Source organism: Hylobates moloch, unplaced genomic scaffold (assembly GCF_009828535.3).
Source record: "Hylobates moloch isolate HMO894 unplaced genomic scaffold, HMol_V3 SCAFFOLD_8, whole genome shotgun sequence".
Classification (NCBI taxonomy): Eukaryota; Metazoa; Chordata; class Mammalia; order Primates; family Hylobatidae; genus Hylobates; species Hylobates moloch.
Genome location: NW_026652283.1, coordinates 7,078,806 through 7,100,572, shown reverse-complemented (window position 1 = coordinate 7,100,572; position 21,767 = coordinate 7,078,806). Strand labels below are relative to the sequence as shown.

Genomic DNA, 21,767 nt, shown 5'->3' with positions numbered 1-21,767 from the left:
GCCTTTTATTTTTCTTTTGTTTTTTTTTTTCCACTGCACCTGTTCCAGAAGAAAGACCAAATTCTATGTTGTTTTGTTGTTGCTGCTGCCATTGTCTTTAACTAGTTCTTCCTTGATTCCTTGAGTGAATCTGATTCTTAGAATGCTTTAAACATAGGCATTGTAATTGACTTCTTGAGCCTTTGGGTTTGCAGTAAGTTCAGTTATCCCTATATCCTAACAAGAAAATGGTATATAATAAGGGATTTTTCCTCCTTTTGATGTCTACATTGGAAAAAATATAATACTCTTAGTGGGTAAAGCCACAGTCTAGGTCTCCAAAATTCCACTTCATGGCCAAGGATTGTATAGGTAACCTAAGGATTATAAAGATTACAATTCAACACCCACCTTGAGATGGTTGGAAGTAACTCCTCAGAGCTTGTGGACAAGCCTCATGATCTGAGCTCAAGACACCTCCACATTTTACTGTCTCATCTCATGGTACAGCTCCCAATGACAGTAAGAAACTGACCAGGCATGGCCCACTTAGGCCTGCACGAAGCTCACACACACATGCTTGGGAGAGCAACTTAGCTTCTTTTTAGATTAGAAGCTCAGACTGAAAACCTGGCTGAAAAACACAACAAAACAAAAAATCATTCCATCCACCGATGCTTACCTAGAAAGCTTTTATTTTTGAGAATCTTTTGAGATTCTGCCCATTTTGAGAGGAGTCCAAAAGACTTTCTATATGGTGAGCTCACCTCCTCTATCTTTGCCTTCCGTGCAGCCCTAGATCACCTTTGCTCATGCAGCTCAAGATCGGCCACAGAAGTTGGAATCCAAAACTCTGTGAGATCTTGCTTACTAAGACCCTAGCAGCTCAGTTCCTGTGTGCTAAAGCCCCCATCTATTAAAAAATAATAATAACAGGCCAGGTGCGGTGGCTCACGCCTGTAATCCCAGCACTTTGGGAGGCCAACGTGGGCAGATCACCTGAGGTCGGGAATTCGAGACCAGCCTGACTAACATGCAGAAACCCCATCTCTACTAAAAATACAAAAAATTAGCCAGGCGTGGTGGTAGGTGCCTGTAGTCCCAGCTACTCGGGAGGCTGAGCCAGGAGAATAGCATGAACCTAGGAGGCGGAGCTTGCAGTGAGCCGAGATGGCACCACTGCACTCCAGCCTGGGTGACAGAGCGAGCCTCCGTCTCAAAAAAAAAAAAATACAAAACTTAGCCGGGCATGGTGGCACATGCCTGTAATCCCAGCTACTCGGGAGGCTGAGGCAGGGGAATCACTTGAACCCGGGAAGCGGAGGCTGCGGTGAGCTGAGATCACGCCATTGCACTCCAGCCTGGGCAACAAATGTGAAACTCCGTCTCAAATAATAATAATAGTAATAACACTGTGCCTGTTTAAATAACACTGTGCCTGTTTAAATAATAACACTGTGCCTGTTTAAAACAGCCTGGCAAAGATAGTCACACTCCTATGGGCATTAGCCACAATAAGCTTCTGTGAGCTGCCAACGTGAAAAAACCCAGGTGTGTCTGGCTCCAAAGCATGTGTTCAAAATCACAACCACATGCTGCCTGGGCTTCAGATGGGAGAAGCTTGAGGAATTCTGCCACCCCTAAAACCCCATGCTTTTAAAGACCCCAGCATCGCTGGAACTAAGGATGGTTTTGTTTACCTCCCAGTAATCAATGACAATGATAGCTAACAAGTGGCATGCACTTTACAGTATGTCAACTCTGAGTTATTCAGAAAAGTTTATCTTATTTAAGCCTCATTCAACCCCTTGAGTAAGTAATTTCCCCATTTACATGATGAACCAACCCTTACAGAAGCTGAGGACCAAGACTCAACACCAAGTTCCTGGGATTTGAACACAGGCAGCACTGACAGCAAAGCCCATGTTCTCAAACCCCTCCCCACCACCATTGCACCCAGCAGGAGGAGCCCTCTGTGCTTTGGGATTTCCCCAAAGCAAAAAGATGGCATAGCAAGAATACATCCCGAGGAAGAGGGGAAGTGGTGCAATGGTCTGGGAGGGGGCTAGACTTTCAGGGCGCAAATGGCATGAGCAGCCTGCATCCTCCTTGGGCCTGGTACCCTGGGGCTTTGCGCAGTTGTTGTCTGGAAACTGTGTTTGCCTCGCTTCACTGCTTCATGCCTTTGGACTTACCTTTCCTCTCTGTAGTGCCATGGAAGGAAAACTACTCTCCTTCCAGTGACCTAACTAAAAATCAGAAGTTTTCTTAAATGCTGCTTTTGCCCCCTGGTAACACCCTCTTCCCCCAGAGCCAGCCACACTGCGACCCAAGGAGAAAGGGTAGCACAATCCCAACCTTTAAGTGTGGAAGGGAAGAGACCACGTCTGATGGGGGAGGTGGGAGAGGTGCGACAGAGCTGGGGTGAGAACTTCTGAAACTGGAGTCAGGTCGCTGAAATCGGATATTGGGACAGAAGCTCCCTTACCTTATGAATTAGAATCCCCGCCCAGGAAATACAGGATTCCTACTCCTTTTCTGACAACGCCAGCTCCACCACATCCCGGAGTCTTCATTCCCCTTCCTCCTACCCGCTGTCGCTAAATTTAGAGCCTCATCTGTCCTCTTCCTGTAGGACGTGGGTATTTTAAGTGCTCCGAAGCGTGGTGCCGCAGGAGAGGCAGTGACGCCAGCACCGTGGAGGTTGTTGACGCGTGAGCTCCTCCTCTCTGCCTGTCAAACGCGCCCACCTGTCCGGGCTCACCCATCTCTCTCCACACCTGGCTCCGTTCCTCCTGTTCTCCCAGGAGGCCGCCAGAGGGAGCACACTGAGAGCCTCCGCAGGTTGCTGGGGAGTTCGGGAAACTGCACAGAGGAACCTAATGGGCACACTCATCTCCAGTTCATGCTTATGGACACCTCAGGGAAACACCTCAGAGTCTGAAAGTTTCACCAGCTCGACACACAGTCCAGAAGAGCTCCTAGTTGGGACAGGTCTGGGGATATAGGGGATCTACTTTGGGGAACCCCTGACATGGACCTAAAATCTGAAGGGAACGTGAGATCTCCCACAGCGCCTAGAAGGCTGGGAGCACATGTGACCTTCTAGGCCCACCCCAGTGAAGCCCCCAGGGTGAAGGTATCAGCCCAAAGGCTGCAGGGTGGAGTGCAGACTTTGGAAGTGGGTAGAGCCACACCTCTGCCCACCGCTAGTGCATTTGTGTCCAGCTGCTCTGACAGCACAAAAGCGAGTTTCCAGGACTCTAGTTTGGTGACAGGAAGAAGGATACACTTTGTTCTTGAACTGGTGGTTAAAATAGTTGCCTCTAGAGCATAGCTTTTCCCCAAGGGCGTGCTTTTCATCATGCACCTTTAGAGAAGCTAATTAATCGTCATTGTGGGGAGTAGAATTGAGAGGAAAACAGCCTTCCACTGCAGAAAGAACGATTTGAGTGATGCCGAGGGAAATGTGTTTGCTGTTTCAAATTAAATTGGGAACAGGTGAATTGGAAACCCTGCCCCGGGCCTGACAGCCCCAGGCTTTGCCAGCTTCTTTGAGGGAGGTTAGGAAACATCTTTCCAGGAGATCTTGAGCAACAAAATAAAAACCCATGCAGAATCCTGCCTGCTGCCCTTTCCCTGCATCACTGGAGCTGGCCTCCTGCCTCAAGCCTGATCCCTGTTCAGCGTGTGTGCGAGTGTGTGTGTCAGAGACAGGCAGAGATTGAGAGGGGGAGGGAAGTCAGCAAGTGACAGCAGAAGTTCAGGGCATGTGGTGGCACAAGGAATTCATGGTCTTCTCCAGGCCTCTGGTGCCCATGTATACCCCCACCCCAGGTAACATCTTGATGGGCCCAGTAGTCACATGGGTAGATGTGCTAACCATGGGCCAAGACCTGGGTGCCAAACACTGAAGGTGAAGGTGAATTGGAGGGCCAGGAAAGGTTACACCAGAAGAAGTAATCAGAGGTCAGGGCTTCTGATTCTGGAGAGAGTTTCCAGGAATCTCAGGTAGAGTGGTTGCATTTAAGAGAAAACCTACGTCCAGCCCTAGAGGCAGCTGATCCAGGAAGGCCAAGAGTCGGGCTGAGGCTGGGCAGACACTAAGAGAAGGACATATGCTACTTTGTGGCAGTCTGCAGGGGTTTTTACATTAAGAGGGAAGCAGAGTTCATGGCAAGCTTGCCTTCTCACCCACAGCCCCTATCCCTGAGGCTTGAGCTAGAAGTGAATAAGGACCCCCGAGCCTCAAGTGTCAAGGACACACACAAAAACAGGAGAACCTGCTTGGCTTCTGCTCCTCTTCATGGGAAGCTGTATCTCTGAGACAGGGTAGGTGAGGACTAAGACGATGACAAGAAGGAGGAGGGGGCTGAACGTCACCCACTGAAATTCAGGACCACAAACTGTTAATAAAAACTCTCTCTCAAGCCCCTTTGAGAGCCAAAGCTCTCAGATGTCTGAAGTCTGTGATCTTTTGAGCCTCTGGAAGACTCTAGGTAGACAGGCAAGGCGGTCTCCTATGCAGTATTGCCTCAGACCCCGGAACATCAGCTTGGCGTCTAGGCAGACCTAGACTACGGGAGAGGCCACTACAGAGCGTCTGCTTGGCCATGCTCAACCCTTGGAGCTCCCATGCCGTGGGCCACCAAAGGAGCTCTCCTCTCTCTTCCTACCAGTGAGTCTTCCCTGAGTCTGAGAGCCATACACATCACCTCAGTCACCACTGACTGAGCCCCTACTGTGTGCCAGGCCCTATGCAAGTTGCTGGGGATACAGAGAATCTGTGGGGAGACAGACATGTCCCACAGCTTTGTAGTCACTACCGTCATGGAGGCGTGAATAAGAGGTCCCAGAGCACAGCAGAACTCCTGGAAGAGGCAACTCTTGAACCGGGTCTTCAGTGATAGTAGAAGACTGCCAGGCACACAATGGGTAAGGGCCATGCCAGGCAGACGGAACAATACATGCAGACACAGAGGCAAGAAAGCAGGGTGCGTGTGGGAAGCACACGTGATTGCTGCGACCCCACCACAGGGGTGCAGGGGTGGTGGCCGCAAAGAGGCCAGAGAAGGAGGAAGGCAGGACCTGCCCCACCTGGGTTAAGGGGCTAAGGCGTCAGGGGTAGGAAAGTTGCTATACCGGAGAGTGGTCCAACCAGAGTTGCACTTGAGAAAGGCCACTGAGATCCAGAGCTGAGGACGGGTTGGAGTGGAGCAAGGCACAGGAGACGAGGACAGGTGGGAGGCAGCTGGGAGGCTCTTGCCACAGACCAGGCAAAAACACAGAGGGTGCAGGTCAAGGCAGCGGCAGCAGTAGGGGGAATAGAAAGCAAGAGACCTATTGGAGAGATTTAAGGGGTAAGAACGACAGGGTTTCATCATCATTTGGCCATGGGGCTGAGGGAGAGGGAGGAATCTAGACTGACTCCCAGATTTCTGGCATAGGTGAATGGGTGAAAGGTGATAGGGATGGGTCCCAGAAAAGTAGGGGAAAGGTGGAGTCTGAGGCACAGGAAGGGCAGGTGGATATGCCAATAGGTAGTTGCAAATGTGAGTTAGGAGAGAGATTCAGGTGGGAGATAAAAATATGGGGGCATCAACATACAACTGAGAGTTTGCAGCCATGGGCAAGGACAAGGCACCTGGTGGATGTCAGAACGGGTGTCAGGCGGAGCACCCACCTCCACCCCAACTGCGCTACAGGCAGAAGCAGATAACCAGGAAGAGCCTAAGGGTGCCCTACCCCATCATGCTGCAGGAAGGAACTAAGACTTGGATCCCTGGTATTTCCTGGGCCAGGACAGCACCAGAGGGATGCTCCCCCCAGCAGTTCACTTTTCTGAAATAACCCCTGGGGTTATCATCCTTTATCACCTGGGGCTTAAGTAAGACCTGGGTCAGAGAGCTAGTGGCCCAAAGGGCTGCGGAAGGGCCAGACTGCCTGCTGTCAGGCCAGGGGCTGGGCCAGCGTGGAGAGGGCTGAGGCCACCAAGCAGCCATGTGAGGCAGCCACAAGGACATGGGCAAGGCAGGCAGACATCCCCTGGGTCTGAGCCTTGGCTAGCAGGAAAGGCTCAGCCTGGAACAGTCTCCAGATCCCTTTGGTAAAAATAGCAGGGTTGCCTGCCTTCTCCCTGGGGACGCCCAGCAGGGAGCCCGTGTGCACAGGCAAAATGTTCCAAGTTGTGGGGTGGGGTTGGCAGCCCCCTGCAAGGCACTGGGCATCTGCCCAGGTGTCCATAGCTCCATAGCGTTCCCTGAATCTTCTGTACTTTTCCAGGGGGTGCTGAAGGAATGGGGCGTGGGAACCATCTGCCCCCGGCTTACTTTCCAGGGGATCTGGCATCCTGGGGACTTACCCGGTCAGGCCCCCAAGATCACCAGCCCTGCCCACCTCACTTCAGCTCTGCGCAGAGACCCAAACAGCCCCTGAGTCCCCAGAGCCTCCACCACACCCACATAGGACCAGGCAGGCAGGAGGCGCCTCACAGAGCTTTTTTTTTTTTCTGATTGTTTTATTTGAAAACCCTCGGATATGTCCCCTCCCTCACCACACCCATCCCCCGCCCCTGCCCCAGGACATGACAATGCCTCACACACACACACACACACACACATACACACACACACACACACACACACACACACACAAGGCCGTGAGCTGCACACGGGAACACAGGGGCTGCACTCACGACAACATTGAAAAAATATACATTATATATATACACCCGGGGCCCCCACGTCCCCTCCCGTCCCCGCAACCTGGCCACACCAGGTCACGGAGGAGGGGCCGGGGCTGCAGGACCCCAGGACTGCAAGGGCAGGAAGGGAAACAGGACAAGAAAGGAAGGAAGTTGGAAAGGAGGGAGAAATGGGGTCCCCAGACTGAAATGAAAACGAGGTGGGGCGATCATAAGAGAAGCAGGGACAACGGCCCAGCTGAGGGAGCCCTGCAGAGGGAGAGAAGCTTCCCATGGACAGGAGAGAGAAGGGAAGGGGAGAGGAGAGGGTTTCCTTCAATCCCACCCCCAGCCCCAGCCCCAGCCATTGCAATCGTCACCCTCTTCCCAACACAGTGAGTGCTAAGGGGGCAGCTGCCATTGGGGGTAGAAAGGCAGCTGAAGTCCAGCCCACTTTCCAACCCCGCCAGCCCCAGTGCAAGGGGCACACCAGGAGCATGACAGCCCAGAGGCGAGGGATGGGGGGCCAGGGGAGGGGCAGGGCAGACTCCAGAGGGCCCACTGGGGTTTTGAGATGAAAGGAGGCCTGGTTCGGAAGCCTCTCTCCCTCTTGGTCTCTGTTCTCCCAGAAAGTCCTTCTCCCATGTCTGGAGTGTCTGTTTCACCAGGGCAGAATTCTCCCTCTGCATTGGGAGAGGTGTTGTTGGCCTTAGTAGCGGTGTGGGGGGGTCTCGATGATGCGTCTCTCGTCGCTGCTGGGGGAGTCGGCCACCTCCGAGTCACTGCTGTCCTCATCCTCCTGCTGGCCCCCGGCAGCCCCCACCACACAGGCCTGCCGATTCTGGTAGGACTGGAGGGCGAGAACAGAGAGGAGAAGGGATCAATGGCCTGCACACACCCCAGCCTCTCTTTCAGGGGCCACACTTCCCTCGGTCCCCTTAACCCCTGTGTACCCCCTTCCCTGCCTGAACCTCTCTCCCTCCTGCTCACTGCAGCTCCGTGAACGGCCTCCGCCCAGGCCTGCCCTCCTCAGGAGTCCTCACCGTGTGTGCTCCACAGTCTTGACCCTACAGAACCCCTCTTCCCCAGGCCTCTCACCTCCATGGGGTTCACAATGATGGTGAGAGCTGAGTCATCCCAGAAGAGGTCCGGGTCCTTGGGGTCACTGGAGGCCCCTGGAGGCCCGCCAGCCCCTGAGACGCGGCGGTGAAGGGAATGGATGCGCACCAGGCCCAGGACGACCATGAGCACCAGGAAGCCCACGCACACCACAATGATGAGGGTTGCGGCGCTGGGTATCACTGCAGAGAGAGCGCGGGGGTGAGCAGAGCGTGACCGGGCACACCTGGGGGCACTCGGACAGGGGGGCTGGGTAGGAAAAGAGGCAGCCCGGGCCGAAGGACTCCTAGGGCAGAACGCACAGTGGCCGAGAAGAGAGGAACACCTGGAGAAGCCAGACGAGAAACAGCCCACCAGGAAGGGCAGGAGACGAAAGGGGAGGAAGGGAGCTGCTGCAAGGCAAAGGAACAAACACAGAGGGAGGCAGGTGTACAGAAAGGCAAGGGCACAGGAGGAAAAAGACTCCCGGCCCAACACTGTCATGAACAGCCCTATTCGCAGAGGACAGAGGGCAAGGACTGGAATCTGCCCCTGTCATTCCACCTGTGCCTTCCCCAGAGACCACTCAGCCTAGGAAAGAGGTGCCAGTGCCCAGTGAGGGAGAGGAGGGGCCACCACACGGCTGGGCTGTGCAGGAGGAGATGCAGGCTCCAGGCCTGGGCTGGCTGCAGGAAGAGGGCACTAGCACCTGAGGCTGGGACAAGTCCAAGGGGCACAGAGCAGCCCCTTCCCTTACCCACCTGGACTGAGCTCACTCCGTGACACCTCCCTTCTCCTGGTGGCCTTGGTGCTTCTGGACATCTGGGGTTCCTGCTTCCCCAACATCTCCCCTTGAGGCATACCTGCCTCCCCCGTGGCTCTCCCATGCTTCTGGCCCTGCAGCCCCACTTTGATGCCCAGGCTCCGAGGGGCATGGACCTTCAAGGGCAGTGAGACACAGAACGGCGCGTGCACTCTCACGTGGACCTTAGAGCTGATGGTGGCAAAGCAGATGTGCATGCACAGGTACATGCTCAGGAAGACCGTGTGGGCACACAGCTGCACAAAGGTCGCCACACCCCACACCCGAGCCAGGGCTTTGCCAGCCTGCATGCCAGCCCACACCAGCCACCTGGCCGCCTGCTCACACAGCGGGAATAAAGGAACGCGTCTGAGGGTCTCCAGCAAGGCACGGTAGAGCCATATGTGCAGCATCACCCAGCTCCCCACCAGCTGGGCAGACCAGGCAACCCCCTGAAGGAAGATGTAGACACTGCAGATGTGGGCCGTGAGGGCCACGGAGCAAGCCACCATGAGCGCAGCCCTGCCTGCCTCCTGCACACACACACACAGCTCTCGAAGAAGCACAAGGAAGAAAAGCAGGAAAGCCCGCAGCCCCAGGGACAACAGGTGGAGGTAGAAACCCCACACACGCACCCCCAGGCCCAGGGCCCTTACAGGCAGCTGGGTCACTACTCCCCACATGGGTGCACACCCCGCCCACCATGCATGCACAGCGGCTCCTCCCTGGGCAGTCCCGTTGCTGAGGGACTATTCCATGTATGTGTGCCCCAAACACACACAGAGACCGGCAGTCACACAAGCAAGCCTCTAGAAACATGCACACATCACATCCCAGCCCCATCCCCAAATTACCTACATTCATGTGTCAATAGATAAAGCAGAGCATAGGGAAGCGCATGGCCCAGGAGCTCCCCACACCCACACCCACACCCTGCTGCAGTGCCCCTCTCCCCAGCAGCCAGCACACTCAGCTGCCACACACTCCAGGGCCAACTAGGTGTGTGGAGAATGCCCTGCCTGGGCAGGCCACACACCTCCCTGAGGCCGCCCTGATGGCTGTCTGCCAAGTTGGTCCCCATCCTGACCCAACCTACGGCCCACTTGAGGCCACTAGCCAGTTAGAACGGACTCTGCTGGGGCACACTCCCTCGACGCTGGTTCCAAGGTGAAGACAGGACTGGCTTAATTAGTATTTCTCAACTGCCTGGGAACAGGGGATAAGGGAGGAGGGGTCAGAGCTGCCTCTTCTGCCCATCTGCAGGAAATAGTGCCTCTCAGGTCTCCATGTCAACAGATCAGACCCAGGGGCAGTGCCTCCACTGGCAGATGGGCCCAGTGGCTAAGCCCAGGCTCTAGAAGGAGTGGTGACCCCACCCTCAGAGTGGAGGCCAAAGCAGGTGAACTTGCTCTAAGCACACAATGATGACGAGCTAAAGCTGGTTTGCGCCCTAATCAATGCAGTGTCCCTCCGAGCTCCTGGCCTAATGAAGGAAATGATGAGTTGATTGCCAGGACAATAAGAAATGACCACAGGAAAGACAAAATGCAGCCACTCTATCTACAAGTAAACAAGTCTGGTTAATTAGCTGAAGATGAGTCAGGAGCCCAGGGAGATGGAAGGATTTTTAAATCAGCTACAGATAAAAATCAAGAATTTAAGAAGTTCGGTCAACTTTTCTTGCTATATGAGATCTTACCAGTTAATTCTGGCCTTGAATGACCTCCAGAGCCAACATTAAGGGGTGACTTAGCAAATGGTCTGTGGGATTGCGAGGACACTGTTGAAAGCCCTGTCCACGGCCCCACACGGTGCTCTCTTTGCAAAGAGCCTCGGGAGAGATTTCTTTCTGCCCCCGCGGTCCCAGGGCTTTTCATGAAACAGCGTTTGGCTCCTATCATGGCTTTCAGAACTGCTCAGGTTTCCTTTCGCTTTAGCTTCAAAGAAGCTCAGAGTCAAAATTCTGGCCCATGGTAGCAACTGCACAGCATCTCATAGTATGCATGTTATGAGCTGACTTTATTCCCTGGCTTCATTGGATCCTTATTTCATCATTACCTGTTCCTCCTTACTTCCTCATTCATTTTCTTTTTGTCCTATTGCTTTGTAACTCTTTCTGCAAAGCTTCAGATACTTGTAGGAAACAAAAGAGGAAAATTATTCCCAAACTTTTAAAGATCACATGGGATTTTTAAAAACCACTGACACATGGCTCCCACCCCCTAGACATTCTAGGGTGTAATTTAGGTGCCAAGAGTTTTTAAAGCTCCCCAGGTGATTCTGGTAGGCATCAAAATTTGATATGAGAAGATGCATAATACCCTGATCATCTTGGCTCGCTCTCCTCAACCAACCTTTTTCTCTCTAACCATAAACACTCTTATGGTTTACGAATTATCTCCTTTACAGGCAAGGACACAGAGGCACAGAGAGTTCAAGTGCCTTACCCAAGTTCACACAGCTAGAAAGTAAGTGGAGCCAGGAGTTAAATCCAGGAGGCATGATTCCAGTCTGTGCACTAACCATGGCCCTCACCCATCTACCCCCAGTTCTCGAATTCCCATTCTCTCTCACACCCATCCAAAAATCCCTTTTACACTTCAGGTCCAAATGCAAACTCTACATGTGCCACAAAATCTCCCCTGACTGTTCCAGTTTACACTGGTTCCAGTTCACATTGATCTCTCTTTCTCTAGCGCACTTAGGAAATTTAGAGCAATGGGCCTCTGTGCCACTGGAGGAGATCGTACCTCTCACTGCTTCTGCATGTTTAGAATGGTTTGATATTGTGAAACCACAGTTCTGCAACACCACTCGAGATTTGTAGGTGAAAGGGAGGGAGCACCTTGCGGAGTCAGAAAAGGCATATGGAAGGGGTTTTATGCGGTGAATAGCCTGTCAGCTCAGGCATGCCAATCACCAGTGCCCTCAGGGAAGCTACCAACTCTGTGTCCTACTCAGGCCAAAATAAGAGAAGAAGCAAAGGAAAACTGCTGCTCTCAACTGAAATCTGAGGGAAGCTTGATCAGCCTGGACATGAGCTCAGAACAAAGGATGGGGAGACTGGGCTTCACTGAGAGGAGGTGAAAGGGTGCCATGAACAGACACTGCCCCAGGGGCTGAGGGGTGAGAAATGCTGCCCGCCAGGCCAGCCCATGCAGGGCAGCTGGACACTCAGGGGAGAAGGTGCTGGGCTCTTAGAACAAGAAGTCTCTCACCTGGGGCCTTATAACAAAGAAAGTAAGGATCGAGAATCTCACCAGGCCAGGCAGCACCCCTATCTACCTTGAGCCTAATCAGAGTAGCAGGACCTAGTATCCAACCCAGAAAAGATTGAGTGGAATGATCCCCAATGAAAGAACTGGAGAAAGTGCTATGGAAACACAAGAAGGAAAAAAACATATAGCTGGCCTCAAGAGTTTATTTGAAATAAATAGGTTTAGTCTGCTAACATGTCTCTATTGACTAAATACTATGTGAAACTTCTCTAATCTTTGCAGCTTGGTTATGCCTTATATTCCCCGCTAATCCTCACTTCCACCTACTTGCTGTAGTGAATCACAGTAGAACACTGAAAAAGGCCTCTGCAAGTCCAGGTGCGGCGGCTCACACCTGTAATCCCAGCACTCCGGGAAGCTGAGCCAGGATGACTGCTTGAGCCCAGGAGTTCAAGACCTGCCTGAGCAACAAAGTGAGACCTTGTCTCTATAAAAAGTCTTAAAAATAGCCAGGCATAGTGGCACACATCTGCTCCTCAGGGGGCTAAGGCAGGAGGATTGCTTGAGCTCAGGAGTTCGAGGCTCCAGTGAGCTATGACTACCACTGCTCTCCAGCCTAGGCGACAGAACGAGACCCTGGCTCCCACTCCCAAAAGCCTCCGTGGTTGTTTTCAGGGAGAGCAAGGAAGAAGGGAGCCAGTCCCAGGAAAAAAAAAAAAAAAAAAAAACATAAGAGATGGTGTGGGTGGTGGCCGCTGCACAAGGAGAGGAAGCCAGACTGAATCCCTGGGGGCATCAGAGGAGTTGGCCTCAGTCAGAAAACCCTGGGAAGCCCTCAGGGGCTCCCCCAATTATGTGCAACTCTAAAGTAATGAGACGATCTTTTTTAAAGCATCAAACATCTGGGGAGAGCGGTGAGGGCCATGGTTAGTGCACAGACTGGAATCATGCCTCTTGGATTTAAATCCTGGCTCCACTTACTTTCTAGCTGTGTGAACTTGGGTAAGGCACTTGAACTCTCTGTGCCTCTGTGTCCTTGCCTGTAAAGGAGATAATTCTGGTACCCATTTCATTGGTTGTTTATGATGGCTAAATGAGTTAATAAGCGTAATCCCCCGAGCACAGTGCTTGGCACATGATGAGAGCACCCTGTGTTTGTTATAATTATTATTACCCATCACGTATATTGAAATAAGTTCTGTACTTTCACATAGTGTTCAGAGACCACGAACTTCTTCCAAGAAAGCACTAGTGGACTCCTTTGAGAATTGCCTTCAGAGCCTGTGACACAACCTTTTGACTTTTTTCAAAGGTGACAGATCTATGGTCCTTGAGAGTGGGTTTAATGTTCAAAAACTTAAAATTATATCCAGAGCCAACTTTGGCAAAAGTGGATGATGAAGTTGAGTAACACCGAACAGGGTCAAAAGCAAGTTATGTCCAAAAAATAACAAAAATAAATGCACCTCATAAACTGGCTCTGAAAGCAGTTCTAAGAAGGGGTTCCAAAAATCACTTTCAACATCAGCATCATTTGCAATTTTTAATAATGTGGGAAAATACTTGTTTTTAATATGAAGTGTAAATATCAGGTTACAAAATAGGTTTTCCTAACTTTCTAAAAAGGAAAAATTAAGCATAGAAAAAAGACTGGAACAGAATATCTCATATTATCAGTGGTTTCCTCTCTGATGGAATTATGGCTGATTTTTCTTCGTCTTCTTCTTTTTTTTTTGAGACAGAGCCTTGCTCTGTCTCCCAGACTGGAGTGCAATGGTGTGATCATGGCTCACTGCAGCCTTGGCCTCACAGGCCCAAGAGATCCTCCTACCTCAGCCTCCCAAGTAGCTGGGACTACAGGCACCTGCCACCATGCCCAGCTAAATTTTTTTATTTTTTGTAAAGACAGAGTCTGACTATGTTGCCCAGGCCGATCTCAAACTCCTGGGCTCAAGTGATCCTCTCGACTCAGCCTAGTGTGTTGGGATTACAGGCGTAAGCCACTGTGCCTGGCCTGATTTTTCTTCTTTAAAAGAAATATTTGATATTTTCTGGTTTTTCTACAATTATGCAACTCAAAAGTTGAAAATAAAATTGCACCATTCGTAAAGGACCATGACCGGGAACCTTTGGGACCATGGCCAGGTTGCTTTGAAGGGCAGCTTTGAAGGGCAGCACTCCATCTGAATGTAATGCTTTGCATATTTGCATGTATTTTTTAGAAATATTCTTGTGACTGTGCACATAGCACATAATTTTACATGTAATAGTACCAATTCTCTCCTTAGGGATAGGGACTGTATCTATCCTATAAATCATTTAGATCATCTTAGGACAGTGCTAGTACATAGTGGGCGCTTAGTAAATACTTGATAGCTTCACCATAGAGGATCCTAGGTCCAGGGCTAATTTGATATTGCTTGGGGCTGGGGAAGGAGGCATCATCAGGTATAAGAAACACGCCTAAACCGACACTGACTTTATGACTCCAGGCATAAGCATCCCTACAGTGACACGAGGCTCATGTTCTTCACAAGGGAAAGTGAATGATCCAAAGGGAGAGAGGGATTGGTCCATAGCTGTCAACTAAGGCAGGTACCACAGGGAACAGAACCCATTGCTCCACCCCTCCTTGTCCTCTCTCAGAGGTGGAGGGGGAGGATACCTGTCCCAGCCCACTCACCTGCTACCTGCCCCTCCCTGCCCAGCCCCACCAGGCTTACGTACTGGAGTTTCTGTGGGAGCTGGCCAGGCTGTGTCCAGCCATCTCAGGCGGGGGCTGGTGACCACGGTGCAGGAACTGCTGGGAGCTGAGCACGTGGCTGGGGTGGGCAACCCGGTTCATGCTGTGCAGGACATTGACCTGGGCAGAGGGAGGGCTCCATGGGCACACACACTTCTCCCAGGTCCTCCCCACTTCTCTAGACCCCAGCCCCATCTCCTAACTACTGCCCCCATCTCCTTCTCCTCCACCCACTGCAAGGTCCAGCAGCCCTCCACGCTGCCATGTCCCTGCCCACCAACTAACATCTTGAGTCCATGCCACCTCAGCTCCTTTCTGGGGGTGGGTAACTGTGGAAGGAAGGAGACTCTCTGGGTACCTCCACGATGAATTCATTGCTGGAGTAACGGCCATTCATTTCCGAGCAGGAAAGCCGGAACTTCCTGGCGTAGAGGGCAGCTCCGTGTCGCAGCCGATAACGAGCCTGCCTCAGGATCTCTTCATACACAGTGATGCTCTCCACCCCTGGAGATGAAGAAGCACCTCAGGGCAGCGGCCAGGGGAGGCAGGACCTGGGCAGGACCCTCTCTCCTGGACTCCCACTAGCTGACACCACACAAGCTGTAGAGCGGGTCAGCCCCATCTCCGCAGAAGTGTGACCTGAGGTCAAAGGGAGAGATGCTCCCCTCCATCCCTGCCCACTCTGACTAACTAGGATGGAGAGATCAAGGCTCCATTTCCTGCGCTGTAGGTTCTGAGGAGGAATGGAAAGAAGGAGATAAAGACATCCTGAAAGACAGAAAGGGAGATGGCAAGCAGGAGGGAATATGAGAAAGAAGAAAACACAGAAGTCCTCAGTGAGCCCTGGAAAGGAGTGGAAATAGAAGGGAACTGATTACCTCCATCTTCTCCATTCTCCCCCCTGGCTTCCTTTGGAAACTACCAAATCATCACTCCCACTATTCACTAAGAGATGAGTACTTCTTGTAAAGCTCTGGTGTGCACGTGAGATGAGTGAGCTGTACAACAGAGATGACCAGTAACAAACAGACAGCTAGAGGGTTAGAAAGCTGGGCAGAGATGAGCCGAAGGAGGAGAGGAAGGCGAGAAGCCTGAATGGAAACAGGAGTGGGACCAGAAGTGGAGGTGAGCCAGGCTGTGGAGAGGAGCAGGAAGACAGAAGCATTCGGAGCCTAAACCCAGCACACCTCCCCTAGGGACAATGAAAGCCAGAGGATCTTCCAGGCTAGGAAAATGCAAAACGGCACTTGTCCACATCCCTGGACCTGGAAGGAGGACCCTCTGGGCTTCCCAGGCCCTTACTTTTTGGGAGGGGCACACACACACAGAGGACAGGCCCTCAGGCCCCACTGACCAGCAATGGTGAGGTAGGCAGATGTGTTGGTGAGCTCCAGCCCCCGCTGCTGCAGGGAGGTTGTGTCCAGGAGCAGGCTTTCCCGCTCGGGGTCCAGGTCATCCCCCACCAGAGAAATTTCACAGCCATCCAGGTTGTGCACAATCTCATCCGACATGCGTGTGTCTGTCACTGGGTTGGGGAGAGTAGGGTCTGGGTCAGAGCCAAAGGGCCCACAGAGGTTCTCAGACCCAACCATGCCCTCATCACCACTCTCCCTCCCTTTCCAGGGTCAGGGAAAGGGAAGTCAGCATCATTTTCAAGAATATCATTATGCAACAATTCATTTCCACCCATGTGTTTTCCACTTGCTCTCCTTCCTAAAGGTAAGTTGTTCAGTCAAACAAACACAGGATGGAGTCGCTTTCTGCTTTCAGACCCAGGAGTTCTCCTGCACTCTGGCTGCAGACACTGGCTGGTTCTCTGGATGGTGTTACTCCCCAGAGTCATCCTTACCTGTGCCCTGCCAACTCTCATCCTTTTTGGCCTCCACCTGGTGAGAAATGGAACAGGTGATTTGAAGATCAGGGAACAAAGGGACGCCCTCGGTTCCCTCAAAGTCCACAGCTGGGCGGGCAAAATGAGCAGTGCCACTCAGCAGGATCTGGGGGGCATCGGGCTGAAGGACCACCACGTAGCCCTCCACTTCAGGGATGGAGACGCAGGACTCTTCGCTGAAGCACCTATGTGAGAAAGCAGGAGAAGCAGCATGTGACCCCAACACTTCCTCCCCGAAAACCTACATTCTGTTTCACTCCCTGCCCCAGCTACCTCTATCATAGAGCATCTCGTGTCAGGGAGGGGGAGGGGAAGAAAGGGGGTCATGCCTCTGCACCCCAACCCCCACAGCAGGTGAAGGGGGACATATCCTTTCCTGGTAGGATGTTACCAAGGAAAATGTCGAGGACAGAAGGTCAGGTAATCCCAACTGTGGGTGTGACCACACCATCAATGCCCTACCCCAGGATTATGGAGTACCTATAGATGCTGTTTTATTGAAAAACAAAGCGAACTGAACTGACAAACATGTATATATACACACACAGTTTTTTATCCAGGAGTTTAAAAATACATGGGCTCAGTATACTATCCAGCACATATGCGCCCAAAATTATTCAACAATAAGAGTAGAACGTGAACATCTATCAACAGATGTCCTCCTCTTTGGTGTGTCTTTCATTCCCTTCAGTATCGGGGAAACACACTTTGGTAGGTGAGATCATCTGACCACCTTGGACCTACATCCACCGTCTCATGAAGCTTGAGGATCCAGGCACCAGGACAAGCTATCCCTAGAGGACTCCGCTGAGCCAGACCAACCAACAGCACAGCTGCTTGGGAGTGACGCTCCCAGGATCACATTTAGCCCCACCTTTACCAGTAATAACAACACCTCACAATCAATAGCCCTTGCTATTGCCAGTTTATGAAGCATTTTTCCCACATTATTTATTTCTTTCTTTCTTTTCTTTCTTTCTTTTCTGTCTTTCTTTTCTTTCTTTTCTTTCTTTCCTTTCTTTCTTTCTTTCCTTCTTTCCTTCCTTCCCTCCCTCCCTCTCTCTCTCTTTCTTTCTCTCTCTCTCTCTCTTTCTTTCTTTCTTTGATGGAGTTTCACTCTTGTTGCCCAGGCTAGGGTGCAATGGTGCGATCTTGGCTCACTGCAACCTCTGCCTCCTGGGTTCAAGCGATTCCTCTGTCTCAGCCTCCCGAGTAGCTGGGATTATAGGGCGCATGCTACCACACTTGGCTAATTTTTGTATTTTTAGTAGAGACGAGATTTCTTCATATTGGTCAGGCTGATCTTGAACTCCTGACTTCAGGTGATCCACCCGTCTCAGCCTCCCAAAGTGCTGGGATTACAGGCGTGAGCCACGGCACCTGGCCCATATTATTTCATTATATTATAACCTCATTTCTATGCTGTCAAATGCCTAAAGCTCAGGCTAGGCATGATGGATCATGCCTGTAAGTCTTGGCACTTTGAGAGGCTGAGGCGGGAGGATCCCTTGAGCTTAGGAGTTCGAGATCAGCCTGGGCAACATAGTGAAACCCCATCTCTACAAAAAATACAAAAATTATCCAGGTGTGGTGGTAGACGCTTGTAGTCCCAGCTACTCAGGAGGCTGAGGTGGGAGGAACACTTGAGCCCAGGAGGCAGAGGTTGCAGTGAGTCTATGAGATCACGCCACTGCACTCCAGCCTGAGTGACAGAGTGTGACCCTATCCAAAAAAAAAAAAAAAAAAAAGAAAAGAAATAAAAGAAAAGAAAAGAAAGAAAAAGAAAAAGAAAGAATCAAGGCTTAAACCAGAATCAAGGCTTAAACCATTCTTCTCCTTCCAGGTCCACTGATTTTTTTTTTTTGGCAGAGTCTCTCTGTTGCCCAGGCTGCAGTGCAGTAGTGCCATCTCAGCTCACTGCAACCTCTGCCTCCCGGGTTCAAGCAACCTCATGCCTCAGCCTCCTGAGTAGCTGGGCCCACAGGTGTGCGCCACCACACACGGCCCAAGTCCACTGATCTTTCCACTAAACCACAGGCACCATTTGGGGCCTGGGTTTGCACCAGGGAAATGTATCCGTAAAGAAGTTTCCCCACTTGAACAAGCAGACTTCACAGTGGAGTTAGTGATCCAGGAGCAGGGACTCTGGTCCACGTGCTGGTGCTAGTGGAAAAGATTTTGCCAAGAGGACTGTAATTATTAGTGTTACTGAGCATGCCCAGTTTGAATGCTGGAGCAAAAAGGGAGAAGGCATAATCTCAGTAGGCATGATGAGCTCAGAGCCCCTGAAGTTGCCAGTGCCCAGGATGTGCTGAGTTCCTGTGCCACACGGAGCAGGGCCTATTACAGTCTGCCATCCAGATAGGCCTAGGGCAAAGCCCCTTGGGAAACAATCCCAGATGACCCTGAAGGCACAGGCTCCAACAGACATCCTCCCTGCAATGAGCAATGCTATGCTGTGCTGCTGCTCTGGGAATCCCGAGGGGAATAGGAGGCCTGACCCCAAGGCACCGTTGGTCTGGTAGAGAGATTAGACCTGGCACACAAAAGTTAAAACAAAGGCAAATATGGTCATCACCCATATGAGTGGAACAAACAAACAGAAGAGTTCAGAGGAGGGAGAGGTTAGTTCTGGCTAGGATAAGAGGAGGGTGCTTGGAAAAGGAAGGTAGGAATGATCAGAGAAAGTAGCAACTGAGCGAGCCTTTGACGGAGGGTAGTACTGACCCAGAGTGGATGGCGAGAAGCTTACTAAGGGGAGTAGAGGAACATGAGGCAGGAACCACCAGAAGCCAGACGGCTGGCAGCTTTAAATGCCATGATAAGATCTGTTTTTTTTCTCTCTCTCTAATTTTTTAGAGACAGGGTCTCACTCTGTCGCCCAGCCTGGTGTGCAGTGGTGCAATCACGACTCACTGCAGCCTCGAACTCCTGGGCTCAAGTGATTCTCCACCTCAGCCTCCTGAGTAGCTGGGACTACAGACTCGCAGCCTGTTGGTTGTGCAGGCTGGTCTCGAACTTCTGACCTCAAGCGATCCTCCCGTCTTGGCCTCCCAAAGTGCTGGGATTACAGATGTGAGCCACTGCACCCAGCACATTTGACATTTTTATGCAGTGGGCAAGAGGAAGCCACCAACATCTTTTTCATCAGGGAAGTGTGATGATGAAAACTCAATTTAAGATCGCTCACCTAGCCTTAGAGTGGAGGATAAATAAAATTAGAAGACTAGAGATAGGTCAGCTAGTTAGGAGGCAATGGGCCAGATAAGAGGTAATAAGACCTGGGCTAGAACAGTAACAGCAGCAAAAGAAAGAGGAGACAGATTTCAGACACCCAGCACAGAGGCAGGGTCCAGGTGACCTGGCAACTGATGGGCAGTAGAGGATAAAGACAGGGAAGAATCAAAGATGACTCAGAGGTTTCAAGCTCTGGGTGACTGCAAGGACAGAGGCACCATTACAGAGAGAGTTCAAGGGGAGGGGCTGGTTTGGGATTGCAGTTGATTATTTCAGCATTAGCTCATTCTGTTGAGGTGCTGGCAGAACTTCTAGATAGAGGTTACAGGAAGCAGATGGAAAGTCAAGAGCTGTGGAAAGAGGACAAAACTAGAGAAAAAGATGTGGTATCTATCTGTTCAGGGGTCAATGCCACAAGTAGATGGGCTTTCCAAGAAAAATACTAAAACAACAACAACAACAACAACAAAACTTAAGGAAAACCTGCATTTAGGCATTGACCAAATAGTTGCATAAATCTGGCTTTAAATAGACAGAGGTCCAAGAACTGAAAACTGGAAGCTATGAAAGCCACAGGGACAGAAGCAATGAAATGCATCAGGAAAAGGGAGGTGTTGCTAGGTACCTGTCTCTCTCTGTTACATACACACAAACACGCACGCGCGCGCGCACACACACACACACACACACACACATCCCTCTATATTTTCTCCCATGACCTCAGGGAAGTATTAGGATAGCACCAACCATGTAGTAACCTTAGAAATGGAGAAATGAAAACTCTGTTTCTTAACCTCATAGAGAAAACATCAAGGCCGCTTTCCTCGAAGGCAGGTTCCAAGCCCTTGGATAAACCTCTATCCTGGGCATGAAAAAGATAGCAGGAATTCAGAGGAGGAAGTCAGCAAAGAGAACGTCAACTCCTCCCCCTGCAGGAACTCCCCTTGCAGAGCTCCACCCTAGGCCAGGAACCAGAGCCCTCCCTTCTGCCATGGCTCCTCAGCGCTGGAGGGGACGAGGCAATGCCTTGGCTTCTGAGGGATTAAGCCTTTCATAACTGGATGACAGCCCTTTAACAACTGGAGCTCTGACTGGGACATGATGGGGTGCATACTCAGCAATCAGCTGCACCCACATTAACTCATCTGCCTGTGACCTTCAGCTCCACACCCTGAACCAGCAAATTCCCAAAAGCCACAGCCCGGGACCTTCCACAGCTCTAACTGTGAAGCCTGATAATCACATCCAGTCCCCCTCTAGGGCTCAGAGCCCTCTCCCCTCTAAACCCACCCCTCCCAGGATAGGGGCAAATTTGAGATGTTTATCTTCATACAACTCACAGAGAAACTGAGGCAGAATGGGGGAGAGGGGTAACAAGACTGGAACGCAGAAATCCTGACTCCTGAATCATGTAATTCACCCACTAGATGGCAGTATCTCCTAAAAACCGCCCATAAACCATAATGGGGGTGAAAATGCCTTCATGTAATAACAGCCAGCATTTAAGCGGCATCAGCTCTCTGCTAGGCATTTGATCCAGATTATATCATGAAGTTATCATAACAATTCCACAAGTTAGACTCTATTGCTATCACTACTTTATAGCATTTGCCCAGTGCCAAAAAGCCAGCAATAGACCCTATGCTCTTAACTACCATACTTTCATTGCCTCTCAATTGGTCTGTATTTTTAAACATGTAATATATACTCAAACCTTGAAATAATCCACAATTTTTCTTTTAAAGACTCCAAAAGTCATTCACTTAGAATTCAGAGGTCAGCAAACTTTTTTTTTTTTTTTTTTTTTTTTTGAGACGGAGTCTCTCTTTGTAGCCCAGGCTGGAGTGCAGTGGTGCAATCTCGGCTCACTGCAACCTCCGCCTCCCGGGTCCCAGTTCAAGCAATTCTCCTGTCTCAGCCTCCCAAGTAACTGGGATTACAGGCACGTGCCACCATGCCCAGCTAATTTTTGTATTTTTAGTAGAGACAAGGTTTCACCATGTTGGCCAGGCTGGTCTTGAACTCCTCGTGATCCATCTGCCTTGGCCTCCCAAAGTGCTGGGATTACAGGCGTGAGCTACTGCGCCCAGCCAGCAAACTTTTTCTATGAAGGATTA

The 21,767-nt window shown here is 51.1% G+C and overlaps 3 protein-coding genes across 4 annotated transcripts in view; all 3 read right to left on the bottom strand.

Moving 5' to 3' along the window:
* Positions 1–477, bottom strand: part of PEX5 (peroxisomal biogenesis factor 5) — a 50,446-nt gene extending 49,969 nt beyond the window's left edge. Inside the window, exon 1 of the mRNA XM_032159520.2 lies at positions 391–477. The gene's annotated coding sequence lies outside the window, so the exon portion shown is untranslated. The remainder of the gene's footprint in view (positions 1–390) is intronic.
* A 5,997-nt stretch (positions 478–6,474) lies between these two features.
* CLSTN3 (calsyntenin 3) overlaps positions 6,475–21,767 on the bottom strand; it is a 28,794-nt gene continuing 13,501 nt past the window's right edge. For both annotated transcript variants that reach the window (XM_032159504.2, XM_032159503.2), the window contains 6 exons: positions 16,372–16,598; positions 15,877–16,047; positions 14,881–15,026; positions 14,507–14,642; positions 7,760–7,962; positions 6,475–7,511 (listed from right to left, as the gene is read on the bottom strand). In XM_032159504.2, coding sequence (XP_032015395.1) covers positions 7,371–7,511; positions 7,760–7,962; positions 14,507–14,642; positions 14,881–15,026; positions 15,877–16,047; positions 16,372–16,598 — 1,024 coding nt within the window. In that variant the 3' untranslated portion in view covers positions 6,475–7,370. The remainder of the gene's footprint in view (positions 7,512–7,759; positions 7,963–14,506; positions 14,643–14,880; positions 15,027–15,876; positions 16,048–16,371; positions 16,599–21,767) is intronic.
* Positions 7,969–14,496, bottom strand: LOC116472624 (uncharacterized). Its single transcript, XM_032159510.2, has one exon. It carries the CDS (start codon positions 9,242–9,244, stop codon positions 8,513–8,515), a length of 732 nt encoding a protein of 243 aa, XP_032015401.1. The 5' UTR covers positions 9,245–14,496; the 3' UTR covers positions 7,969–8,512.

Coding starts and splice junctions, on each gene's coding strand:
- LOC116472624 (XM_032159510.2), bottom strand. CDS start 9,244: ATGTGGGGAGTAGTGACCCAGCTGCCTGTAAGGGCCCTGGGCCTGGGG.